The sequence below is a fragment of the Malus sylvestris genome, chromosome 9 (genome assembly GCF_916048215.2).
Source record: "Malus sylvestris chromosome 9, drMalSylv7.2, whole genome shotgun sequence".
Classification (NCBI taxonomy): domain Eukaryota; kingdom Viridiplantae; phylum Streptophyta; class Magnoliopsida; order Rosales; family Rosaceae; genus Malus; species Malus sylvestris.
This window is the reverse complement of record NC_062268.1, coordinates 3,273,062-3,285,381: the sequence shown is the minus strand read 5'-3', so window position 1 is coordinate 3,285,381 and position 12,320 is coordinate 3,273,062. Positions and strand designations below refer to the sequence as shown.

Genomic DNA, 12,320 nt, shown 5'->3' with positions numbered 1-12,320 from the left:
CAAATTTTAAACTCTTTATTTGTAAAAAGCTATTCATATTTTAATGAAGTCAATATATCATTTCACCGCGCAAAAAGTTATCCAAAATCGTTCATTTTATTTACATTTACATATTATTTCTAGAAAAATTTATCTAATTAAGAAATTATTCAACTATCTATACATGCCGAGTTAATTAGCGATTATGATAAATAAAATAAACAGTTTCAAATATGAATCAATTCATTTGATCCGACAGCAAAAAATTAAGAGGAATGTGCGAGAAGTTAAAATGGGTGTGTAAATAGCGGTGTCCTATATTTGGTAGTCTCTCCTTGGCCCTTACTGACTAGGATTCTCTCATCTCCTCATTTCATCCCTTTCATCCCCTCCTCTCACATTCTCTATTTTGTCTTTCTCAATCTATAAAAAATTAATATAAGATGTTGACGTGGATTAACCAACCGTTCAAATAGGAGGAGAAGAAAGGGGAGGGAAAAAAAAAAAAAAAAAAAAAAAAAAAAAAAAAAAAAAAAGGGGGAGAGAATGCTACTCACCTTTGGGATCGGAGGGTAGAATGGTAATCGTACCATGCAGTGGTGAACAGTGAGAAGAACTGAGAAGTGAGAAGAGAGGCCACAACCCAACCAACTCTACTCACCTTTGGAATAGGAGGAAAAAAAAAAAAAAAAAAAAAAAAACAAAAAAAAAAGGGAGAGAATGCTACTCACCTTTGGGATTGGAGGGTAGAATGGTAATCGTACCATGCAGTGGTGAACAGTGAGAAGAACTGAGAAGTGAGAAGAGAGGCCACAACCCAACCAACTCTTATCTCCCTCAGCCTCTCTCAAAACTACCATTTTTCAGAGACACGCAGAAAGCTTTCGTCTTTGTCATCTCTTTCCCCATTCATAAATCTATCTGCAGAATCCAAGTCATAACATTATCAACCAGTAAACCAATAAAATGCAAGCGTTAGCATGCAGTTCTTCTCCTCTGCAGTCCTACTCGTTGGGCTTGCGCACCTCCAAGAACCGCCTAATCAGCCGCCGGCAGCTCTGCTGCGACGGCATTTCCTCTGCCTGTTCTCACACTCAACCCAACCGCACTCACTCCCCGGACGACGCCGTTTCTCCCTTGTCCATTTCCACCCAAAGGTCCCCTTTCTTTCTGAGTAGCATTTTACTGACCTGAGCTTTTCTGTTCACTGCATTGTGGTAATTCTTGTGATTTGTGTTGATGGGTGTTCATAGAATTGAAAAAGTTTCGATTTTTACTCTGTATCATGTAATTTCAATTTCTGGGTTTTTGCTATTTGGGTGGAATTCTGATTTTTTTTGTTTGTTTGTTCTTTTGACCATTTAGGAGTGTTCAAAAACTGAGCAAGGATTTTGATCCGTTGGTAGACGAGGGTACGAATTTCACAACGAGGCGGGCGTTGTTTGCGAGTATTTTCATGTATTCGCTTTGTGATCCTTCAAGGTACTTGTCAGGTTCGCAAGTTTTCAGCTTTAGCCTTCGTTTTTTAATTTGGATGATATTGTTATGCCTGTCAAAAGTGCCCCGTGAGGTGTTTATTTTGCAATGGCATATGATCTCTTCTTAGCCAACACCTTCTTTAAGAAGAGAGAAGAACATGTGATCACCTACAAGAGTGGGTCGTCAAAAACACAAATAGATTTTCTTCTAATGAGGAAAGGGGATCGTATAACTTGTAAGGATTGCAAAGTTATACCAGGAGAGAGCGTGGCTAATCAACATCGCTTGTTGGTGATGGATGTACATATCAAAAGAGTAAGACAAAAGAACAAGACTTGGAAGTGCCCAAGGACTAGATGGTGGAATCTAAAAGAAGAAAAACAAGCAATTTTCAAAGAGAAGGTAATCACCCAATGTGTGTGGGATAGAGAGGGGGAAGCTAGCCAAATGTGGGATTCCATGGCTAGTTGTATCCGAAAAGTAGCAAAAGAGGTATTAGGAGAGTCCAAGGGCTTTGCCCCACACCAAAAGGAATCTTGGTGGTGGAATGAGGAGGTACAAACAAAGGTGAAGGCTAAGAAGGATTGTTGTAAAGCCTTATACAAGGAGAGGACCGATGAAAATGGTGAAAGGTATAGAAAAGCGAAGCAAGAGGCGAAGAAAGCTGTCAGAGAAGCTAAGTTAGCGGCTTACGACGATATGTATAAACGACTAGATACCAAAGAAGGAGAGTTGGATATCTATAAACTATCTAGAGCAAGGGAAAAGAAGACAAGGGACCTAAACCAAGTGAGGTGCATCAAGGATGAGGATGGAAAGGTTCTTGCTACAGAGAACGCGGTTAAAGACAGATGGAGAGGTTATTTTCATAATCTCTTCAATGAAGGACATGAAATGAGTGCTTCTTTAGGGGAGTTGAGTAACTCAGAAGAGTGTAGAAACTACTCTTTTTATCGTCGAATCCGGAAGAAAGAAGTGGTTGTAGCTTTGAAGAAGATGAAGCATAAAAAAGCAATAGGCCCAGACGATATACCAATCGAAGTGTGGAAACTTTTGGGAGAGACAGGTATAACATGGCTCACTGACCTTTTCAATAGGATTTTGAAAACGAAGAAGATGCCAAATGAGTGGCGAACGAGCACTTTGGTGCCTATCTACAAGAATAAGGGCGACGTACAAAATTGCATGAACTATAGGGGTATTAAGCTAATGAGTCATACAATGAAGCTCTGGGAGAGAGTCATTGAGCATAGATTGAGGCAAGAGACACGGGTTTCGGACAACCAATTCGGGTTCATGCCAGGGCGCTCAACCATGGAGGCAATCTATCTCTTACGAAGATTGATGGAAAGATATAGAGATGGGAAAAAGGATTTACACATGGTCTTTATAGATTTGGAAAAAGCGTATGATAGGGTCCCAAGAGACATTCTTTGGAGGATTTTAGAGAAGAAAGGAGTACGAGTAGCATATATCCAAGCTATAACGGATATGTATGAAGGAGCAAAGACTGCCGTAAGAACTCATGAAGGACAAACCGAAAGCTTTCCCATAACTGTAGGATTACATCAAGGCTCATCCTTAAGTCCTTACCTTTTTGCGTTGGTAATGGATGAGTTAACAGGACATATTCAAGATGATATTCCTTGGTGTATGCTGTTCGCAGACGATATAGTGTTGATAGATGAAACTCAGGAAGGGGTAAATGCAAAGCTTAACCTTTGGAGAGAAGTGTTGGAATCTAAAGGTCTTCGCCTAAGCCGATCAAAGACAGAATATATGGAGTGCAAGTTCAGTGCAAATGGAGGCCAAAACGAGTTAGGGGTGAGGATCGGAGATCAAGAAATACCAAAGAGCGACCGTTTTCGTTACCTAGGATCTATCTTGCAAAAGAACGGAGAATTAGATGGAGATCTCAACCATAGAATACAAGCTGGATGGATGAAGTGGAAGAGTGCATCCGGCGTGTTATGTGACCGCCGTATGCCACTGAAGCTCAAGGGAAAATTTTATAGGACGGCAATAAGGCCGGCGATGCTGTATGGCAACGAATGTTGGGCGGTGAAACATCAACACGTACACAAAATGGGTGTAGCGGAGATGAGGATGCTTCGTTGGATGTGTGGGCACACGAGAAAGGATAAGATTAGGAATGAGGATATCCGGGGTAAAGTAGGAGTAGCCGAAATTGAAGGAAAGATGAGAGAAAATCGGTTACGGTGGTTTGGACATGTGCAAAGAAGGCCTACTGACGCTCCGATTAGAAGATGCGACTATGGGACAGAGGTTCAGGGCCGAAGGGGTAGAGGAAGACCTAGGAAAACTTTGGAAGAGACTCTAAGAAAAGACTTAGAGTACTTGGATCTAACGAAGGACATGACACAGGATCGAGCACAATGGCGTTCTAAGATTCATATAGCCGATCCCACTCAGTGACTTGGATTTTCCAAGTCTCCAACCGAGAAGTTTTCCTCACTCGGAAAATTAAGGGAACACTACCCCAACCTACATGCTCCACTCAGAAAGCTTCAACATACAAGCTTCAACAAAAGAAAATTCAAAGAACTTAGCGAAGAAGGCTTTGGTGTATTTAACACAATACGTTGAAATGAAGGAAAGCTTATTTATTGATATCCCCGATAAGCTACAAATATGTACATATACATGAGTCAAAATAAACACACAAGAGGGAGCCTTCACAAAGGTTGCTTAGGAGAAGTCTCAGCAGTCGGTAGAGCCCCAGAAAGAGAAGGCACCGGAGGGGGATCATTTGGAGCCTCAGTACTGGACAGAACCCTAGAAGGAGGAGGCATCAGAGGTTGATCATTTGGAGCTTCATTACGCGGTACAGCCCCAGAAGACGAAGGCAATAAATGCCTTTGGAACAAACCCACAAATCTCTGATGATCAAGTAAAACCTGACCATCAGTTTCCTTCATCTGGTCAAGCTTCCTCTTCATGTTTGTAGCATAGTCATGTGCGAGCCGGTGCAACTGTTTATTCTCATGCTTGAGCCCTCTAATCTCCTGTTTGAGACTCATCACTTCAGCCGCCAATGATTCAACTTGGCGGGTTCGAGCAAATAGGCGTTGGGCCATATTAGACACAGAACCTGCACACTGAACACTGAGAGCCAGCGAATCCTTAACAGCTAACTCATCAGACCGTTTGGAAAGTAGTCTGTTATCTTTGGGAGTGAGAAGGTTCCTGGCCACCACCGCAGCGGTCATATCATTCTTCATCACGGAATCCCCAACGGTAAGAGGACCAGTAGGGGAGACGAAGGATGGGCGCCATATGTTGTCTGGAGAAGGCGGGGCTGCCTCTTCAACAAGGTTCAAGTCAAAACGACGGTCGGAGGGGCCAGACATTTTCAAAGGTGTTGAAGAGAGAAGAGGTCGGACAAATCAAGATCTTAGAAGTGCAAGAATGAAGCTTCTACTGGTGGAGATTCAAGTGTGCTTTGGAACTTAATGCCAGCCCCTATAAAAATCTGCACTCGACGGAGCTTCAGAAATCGAAGAGGCGCCTGCTCAGAAATCGAAGAGGCGTTTGCTTTCTCAAAAGCTGGGCTGCTTAGAGATCACGAGGGTTGATCTCAGAAATCGAAGAGGCGTTTGCTTTCTCAAAAGTTGGGCTGCTCAAAGACCTCGAAGGCTGATCTCAGAAATCGAAGAGGCGCTTGCTTTCTCAAAAGCTGGGCTCCCCAGAGACCACGAGGGCCGATCTCAGAAATCAAAGAGGCACCTACTTTTCCAGCCTTGTCAGCACCTGTCACACGCACACTCAGCTTTGCGGAAATTATGGGCATTATGTCGAAGACTTCTGGGGAAGTAGAAAACACATGAATCTTACTGTTCAATCACCCACTTCCCACACGCAACAATAGCTCATGGGTACCACAGATAACTTTGCCAAAGTTCTCTGCCAAAGTTGAGCACGTGAAGCTTGCAACTCCCACTACATCGCTCTGACCAAGAAGGGTAAAAGAATAGCAAAGAAACAGCACTAACAAAGTTTAGACCCATAAATTTTGAAGGTCTAGCTACCATATTATTACCCACAAGGGTAAAGGAATAGTACCACTGCTGGATAATTGGAAAGTCCCTGTGTGTCAACCTCTGTGCTTCGTGGCAAGGTAGACTAGCAAACATGCCTAACCTTTACTCACATTCGAGAAAACACTCCCAATAAGATTGCTTGCTCCAAAATCGAAGAGGCACCGTCCTCCGAATCTCGAGAGCCAGACTCCCAACATGACTAAAAGGTCGTACCCAGTGCACAAGACTCCCAACATGACTACTTTCTTAAAAATCGAAGAGAGGGTAAAGGAACAGTACCATTGCTGGATAATTGGAAAGTCCCTGTGTGTCAACCTCTGTGCTTCGTGGCAAGGTAGACTAGCAAACATGCCCAACCTTTACTCACATTCGAGAAAATACTCCCAACAAGATTGCTTGCTCCAAAATCGAAGAGGCACCGCCCTCCGAATCTCGAGAGCCAGACTCCCAACATGATTACTTTCTCACAAATCGAAGAGACACTGCTCCCCGAATCTTCGAGAGCCAGACCCCCAGCATGATTGCTTTCTCAAAAATCGATGAGGCATCGTTCTCCGAATCAATCGAAGAGGCGCTCGCTTTCTCAAAAGCTGGGCTGCTTAGAGACCACGAGGGCCGATCTCAGAAATCGAAGAGGCACCTACTTTTCTAGCCTTGTCAGCACCTGTCACACGCACACTCAGCTTTGCAGAAATTATGGGCATTCTGTCGAAGACTTCTGGTGAAGTAGAAAGCACATGAATCTTACTGTTCAATCACCCACTTCCCACACGCAACAATAGCTCATGGGTACCACAGATAACTTTGCCAAAGTTCTCTGCCAAAGTTGAGCACGTGAAGCTTGCAACTCCCACTACATCGCTCTGACCAAGAAAGGTAAAAGAATAGCAAAGAAACAGCACTAACAAAGTTTAGACACATAAATTTTGAAGGTCTAGCTACCATATTATTACCCACAAGGGTAAAGGAACAGTACCACTGCTGGATAATTGGCAAGTCCCTGTTTGTCAACCTATGTGCTTCGTGGCAAGGTAGACTAGCAAACATGCCCAACCTTTACTCACATTCGAGAAAACACTCCCAACAAGATTGCTTGCTCCAAAATCGAAGAGACACCGTCCTCCGAATCTCGAGAGCCAGACTCCCAACATGACTACTTTCTCAAAATCGAAGAGAGGGTAAAGGAACAGTACCATTGCTGGATAATTGGAAAGTCCCTGTGTGTCAACCTTTGTGCTTCGTGGCAAGGTAGACTAGCAAACATGCCCAACCTTTACTCACATTCGAGACAACACTCCCAACAGATTGCTTGCTCCAAAATCGAAGAGGCACCGCCCTCCGAATCTCGAGAGCCAAACTCCCAACATGATTACTTTCTCAAAAATCGAAGAGACACTGCTATCCGAATCTCGAGAGCCAGACCCCCAGCATGATTGCTTTCTCAAAAATCGAAGAGGCATCGTTCTCCGAATCTCGAGAGCCAGATACCACAGACCACTTTTTCAAAGTGCTCTGACAGAGTTAAAACATGTGAAACTGGCAGCTCCCACTACCGTGCTATGACCAAGCAGGGTAAAGGAATAGCATTACTACTTCTTAGGGAGACTCCTATATATGTCGACCTCCATCCCCAACAGACAAGCAGACCTGCAAAAATGCTCAACCCTTCATCATATCTGAGAGGGCACTCCCAACGAAGCCGTTCGAAATATTCAGCTTTCCTTCCCCCCGATAATACCTCTGCAAACAAGCTATACTAGAGCAAGAATATCTCATATCATCAGGGTTAAAAGCAAGAGTATCCCATATCATGCTTTTTCCCTGTCTTTTCCTTTGGCCTTGTTTTTACCTGCAAGACAAGGAGAAAGAGAGCAATCAGTCAGCACTTGGAATCAAGCTTCCAGCCAGGAACTGACTGCCTGGAACCCCTTACCTGATTACTTACCTGGCATTGCTCTCGAGTACTCATCTTCAACATCTTATATTTCCAGGGAAGATTCCGCATCTGCTTGAGGAACAGATAGGGCAAGTGCGAAGGATACAAGGAAGCATGTGGAGACAAGCGTAACAGCACATGTGCCGATACATCCATTACTCTGTCAAAAGCAAAAGTATCCCATATCAGCAGGGTGGAACGTACTCTAGATTTGATGGACTTGTTTTGACCCTCAAATTCTTCAGTCGGCCTTATACTCTGGAGGAAACCAGAAAACCCTCCAGCTCAGTTCAAGAATAAGCCTGTGGAAAGTTACTTCTTCAAAAGCAAAAGTATCTCATATCATCTCTTCTCATTTTTCTTCTCTTTATCCTTCATGCTGCTGCAAGATGGGGAGAAGGTGAACAATCAGTCGGAGCTCTGATTGCTTACCTTGTCTGTCACCTCTTTCAGCAGACCCCCTAGCTCGGCGACTTGGGGGACTCCTACTACATGGTTTGTATCGCGCTTGACCAAGCCTGAAACTACAAGTAAGCTTCAAGTGAAATTGATACATTACCTTGTGCATCTCCACCAGTTAAAGATACCACCCCTGGATGGAGGAATAGTACTTCCAGAGAAGATGCCACATCTACCTATGAGACAGATAAGGCAAGTCAAGACGACACCACACTCCGATACTTAGAAGTTTCGTGATTACGAGATCATTCTCCCACAATATTTCCTAATGTCATTTGTACTAAATCTTTCACTTGTACTCACTAAAGGAGAGCTTGAACCTATGTACTTGTGTAAACCCTTCACAATTAATGAGAACTCTTCTATTCCGTGGACGTAGCCAATCTGGGTGAACCACGTACATCTTGTGTTTGCTTTCCTATCTCTATCCATTTATATACTTATCCACGCTAATGACCGGAGCAATCTAGCGAAGATCACAAAAAGCGACCGTTTTCGCTACCTAGGATCTATCTTGCAAGAGAACGGAGAATTAGATGGAGATCTCAACCATAGAATACGAGCTGGATGGATGAAGTGTAAGAATGCATCCGGCGTGTTGTGTGACCGTCGTAGGCCACTGAAGCTCAAGGGAAAATTTTATAGGACGGCAATAAGGCCAGCGATGTTGTATGGCACAGAATGTTGGGCGGTGAAGCATCAACACGTACACAAAATGGGTGTAGCGGAGATGAGGATGCTTCGTGGGATGTGTGGGCACACGAGAAAGGATAAGATTGGGAATGAGGATATCCGAGGTAAAGTAGGAGTAGCCGAAATTGTAGGAAAGATGAGAGAAAATCGGCTCCGGTGATTTGGACATGTGCAAAGAAGGCCGAATGACGCTCCGGTTCGAAGATGTGACTACGGGACAGAGGTTCAGGGCCGAAGGGGTAGAGGAAGACCTAGGAAAACTTTGGAAGAGACTCTAAGAAAAGACTTAGAGTACTTGGATCTAACGGAGGACATGACACAAAACCGAGCGCAATGGCGTTCTAGGATTCATATAGCCGACCCCACTTAGTGGGAAAAGGCTTTGTTGTTGTTGTTGTTGTTGTTGTTGTGGACTACGTATTATGCTTGTCAAGTTTCGCATTGGCAATGTAGGCGAAAGCTGTGTCCCGGAGGACTGTTATGAAACTCTGTCTAGTCCATAGATATGAGTAGTTCAAAAATAAATGTTAAACAACGTGGTACTCCTTTTGTTTCGTCTATAATGGCTCTATTTGATAGCTTATTTCAAAGAATTTGGTATGGTATTTTTTACAGCTTGTGTATTTGTTTCATGCCAACTACTCCATTCTGATGATGCAATTTACTTTGGATTTACAGCTCTAGCTTTAGGGGATTCCTCAGTAACAATTGAAGAAGTAACTCCTCCGGTTTTCACTTCCGGGCCTCTCTTCCCCACTGAGGTCCATATTTTTCTTTATTTTGTATACCTTTATAAGAGGAATCATTCTTTTATAAGTTTCATGCTCCATTCTTCTGAATTCTGATATTTTTGGCTGAATTGTTGATGTGTCTGATTGACAGGAAAGAATTGTCGAACTCTTTGAGAAGAACACATACTGTGTTGTTAACATTTTTGATGTGACATTGCGTCCTCAACTTAATATAACTGGTGTGGTTGAGGTGCGTGGCTATTATGCTTCATCTTTGATAACTCTTTAGCTTCTAAAAGTAGAATTTCCACTATGTTCACTTTTCCTTTGAATTTTTTTTGGCTAATCGCATGTGGCATGCTCCTGAATATTCAGCAGGTTCCAGAAGGAAATGGTTCAGGAGTAGTTTGGGATGGGCAAGGTCACATTGTAACAAACTATCATGGTAGGATCTTGAAGAATTACCTGATAATAATCATAATATAAAAGAATATTGTTGTAGGTCTCAAAACGGTAAATGAATGCATCATCCATGATTTTGCTTCTTACTGATGTTATTTATGGTGTTAACCAGAAGATATTGCTTATTACAATGAAGCCAAAATTTTCATTTTGAAAAATACTTCCAATTCATGGGCTTGAAATAACAAAAATGTCAAAAAGATGGAATGGATTGCTAGTAAAGTATACAAATGGAGGGACTTAAATTAAATTTAACAATTGTTTCTTTTATTTACAGTAATTGGTAATGCCCTCTCTAGAAATCCAGGTCTTGGGGAGGTTGTTGCACGAGTTAACATTCTAGAATTGGAAGGGTGAGATTTCAGTGCATTCCTAGATGGACTTTTAAATGGTGGCCTTAATGCAGAAATTCATATTTCTCATTTGGTTGAATTTTTTGTAAAAGGTTACAAAAGAATTTTGAGGGTAAGCTAATTGGTGCTGACCGTGCAAAAGATCTTGCTGTCTTGAAGGTATTTTCTGTTTTTGCAAAGGATCATTTCGTGGTCACTTTCAAATTGCAATGTCTTAGCACAAGTAGCTAGGTACTGATTTATCTAAATTTTAGGTAGAAGCATCCGAAGATCTGTTGAAGCCAATCTCTGTTGGGCAATCATCTTCTCTAAGAGTTGGGCAGCAGTGTTTAGCAATTGGAAATCCATTTGGTTTTGATCACACCCTCACTGTTGGAGTAATTAGCGGACTGAATCGAGACATTTTCAGTCAAGCTGGAGTCACAATTAGTGGCGGGATCCAAACAGATGCAGCAATCAATCCTGGGAACAGGTTGGTGATTTCATTTTAACATAAAAATCGTAGTTAAGAAGCTCTCAGTTTCCCAAAGTGTTACTGTGAAAATCGATCTTTTAATCAGTTAGAAATAATTTTATCTTTTGAACTTGTTCTGACCTGCTCCTTGTTCTTACTATGGCAGTGGAGGTCCCCTGTTAGATTCCAAAGGAAATTTAATTGGGATCAATACCGCAATATTTACTCAGACAGGTTAGTAATATCATTGTAAAGTCCACCACAGAACTCTAATATATATTCAAAGTTGAAATTTGAGAAAATAAATACGGAAGTTGCATACTTATTGCCTCAAAATTTAAATGGTTTGGCAGGGACATCAGCCGGTGTTGGGTTTGCCATCCCATCTTCAACTGTACTCAAAATCGTGCCTCAGTTGATTCAATATGGAAAGGTAAGTATAGTCGCCAAGTATTTTTAAAGTTTGAACTGACTGGCACCAACCCCTCGGTTTTATTATATAATGTTCTTGGTGGTTCTTCACTGGTTCATCCATTGTAGGTTGTTCGAGCTGGTTTGAACGTCGAGATTGCTCCAGAGCTAGTTGCAAATCAACTCAATGTTCGATATGGAGCTCTCGTTCTACAGGTATACCTGTAGATTTTAGGTTGCATTGCATATCAGTTAATATCTCTGTCCGTCGTATTCACATCCATCCATGGACAGTTCATTTCCTGATTGTTCGATTCACCTTATAATGCTGCAGGTCCCTAAAAATAGTGTTGCAGCAAAGGCTGGCCTGCTTCCCACCACAAGGGGGTTTGCAGGGAATATAGTACTTGGGGATATCATCGTTGCAGTTGACGACAAACCCGTGAGCTGTCCCTTACTCAAATCTTACCATCTTTCCTCTCCATGCATTATAACATGCTTCTGTTCAATTTACAAAATCAGTAAACTGTATCCAATGATTCCTCCTTGGACGTAATGCAAGAGCTTGTATCGACACTGTTTGCTCTTGTTTTCCATTTCGTAAAGATTGAAAATTAAAAATAGACAACCATAGCTCGACAATCTAAGCCTTTATACTCGCGAGATCTACCGAAACTAATTTATTTATTGATGTTATGTTATGTTATGTTATAACAGGTTAAAAGCAAAGCAGAGTTCAACAGAGTATTTGATGAATATAATGTTGGGGATCAAGTAATTTTAAAGATCCAGAGGAGCAGTGAAAATTTGGAGATTCCTATAACATTAGAGGAAAAGAGTTCATGACTTGGTGTGCTGACAATTTTTACTTGCTAGTTAGCCAAGCATTTTCTTCAGTTGTAAAACGAAAGGAGACCCCAAGCCAACAAGGCTCCCTGCTGGGAACGTCTGTCGTAAGTATTTTCTTCAGCTGTATCTTAGTAATATTAATTTTGCTCCATTATTTGATGTAAAATGAAGAATTACTGTATATAATTAATGTAACCACAGTAATTAGTAAGCTACTTATACCAGGGAAAATGGCTATGGCCCAAATATGCTGTTTTGTGTTGATCCAAGAAACCCACGAACCCTTTTTCGGTCAAGACCAGTAGTCCATTTGTGTGAATAGATGTGAAAACACAATTTTCGTTAATCCGACAAAATATAATTTAAATTAGTAACAATAATTTATTTTTTGGCTTAATATAATGCTAATAACTTGATATAATGTGTCCCCAAAACCCATCAATATGAGAAGGA

The 12,320-nt window shown here is 41.8% G+C and overlaps 2 protein-coding genes across 4 annotated transcripts; one reads left to right on the top strand and one right to left on the bottom strand.

Annotated features, from left to right (window-relative positions):
• Positions 1–757: 757 nt before the first annotated feature.
• On the top strand, positions 758–12,082 carry LOC126583707 (protease Do-like 8, chloroplastic). Of its 2 annotated transcripts, none has more exons than XM_050248210.1 (13): positions 758–1,136; positions 1,345–1,472; positions 9,286–9,368; positions 9,490–9,588; positions 9,714–9,783; positions 10,078–10,153; positions 10,246–10,312; positions 10,408–10,625; positions 10,774–10,841; positions 10,961–11,040; positions 11,148–11,234; positions 11,353–11,460; positions 11,736–12,082. In XM_050248210.1, exons 1-13 carry the CDS (start codon positions 946–948, stop codon positions 11,862–11,864), a joined length of 1,404 nt encoding a protein of 467 aa, XP_050104167.1. In that variant the 5' UTR covers positions 758–945; the 3' UTR covers positions 11,865–12,082. The 2 variants fall into 2 exon arrangements, with proteins under 2 accessions (XP_050104167.1, XP_050104168.1); XM_050248211.1 differs by having other exon boundaries at positions 760–1,136; positions 9,717–9,783.
• On the bottom strand, positions 4,155–7,165 carry LOC126583710 (uncharacterized). Of its 2 annotated transcripts, none has more exons than XM_050248215.1 (2): positions 6,532–7,165; positions 4,155–5,577 (listed from the first exon to the last, which is right to left on the bottom strand). In XM_050248215.1, exon 2 carries the CDS (start codon positions 4,827–4,829, stop codon positions 4,155–4,157), a length of 675 nt encoding a protein of 224 aa, XP_050104172.1. In that variant the 5' UTR covers positions 4,830–5,577; positions 6,532–7,165. The 2 variants fall into 2 exon arrangements, with proteins under 2 accessions (XP_050104172.1, XP_050104173.1); XM_050248216.1 differs by having other exon boundaries at positions 4,155–5,619; positions 6,574–7,165.
• Positions 12,083–12,320: the final 238 nt, after the last annotated feature.

Excerpts from the sequence above, each read along its gene's own strand:
- LOC126583710 (XM_050248215.1), bottom strand. The coding sequence starts at position 4,829 with ATGTCTGGCCCCTCCGACCGTCGTTTTGACTTGAACCTTGTTGAAGAG.
- LOC126583707 (XM_050248210.1), top strand. The coding sequence starts at position 946 with ATGCAAGCGTTAGCATGCAGTTCTTCTCCTCTGCAGTCCTACTCGTTG. Across the intron at positions 1,137-1,344 it reads TTGTCCATTTCCACCCAAAG|GAGTGTTCAAAAACTGAGCA; the intron begins GTCCCCTTTCTT and ends TTGACCATTTAG. Across the intron at positions 9,784-10,077 it reads CATTGTAACAAACTATCATG|TAATTGGTAATGCCCTCTCT; the intron begins GTAGGATCTTGA and ends TTTTATTTACAG.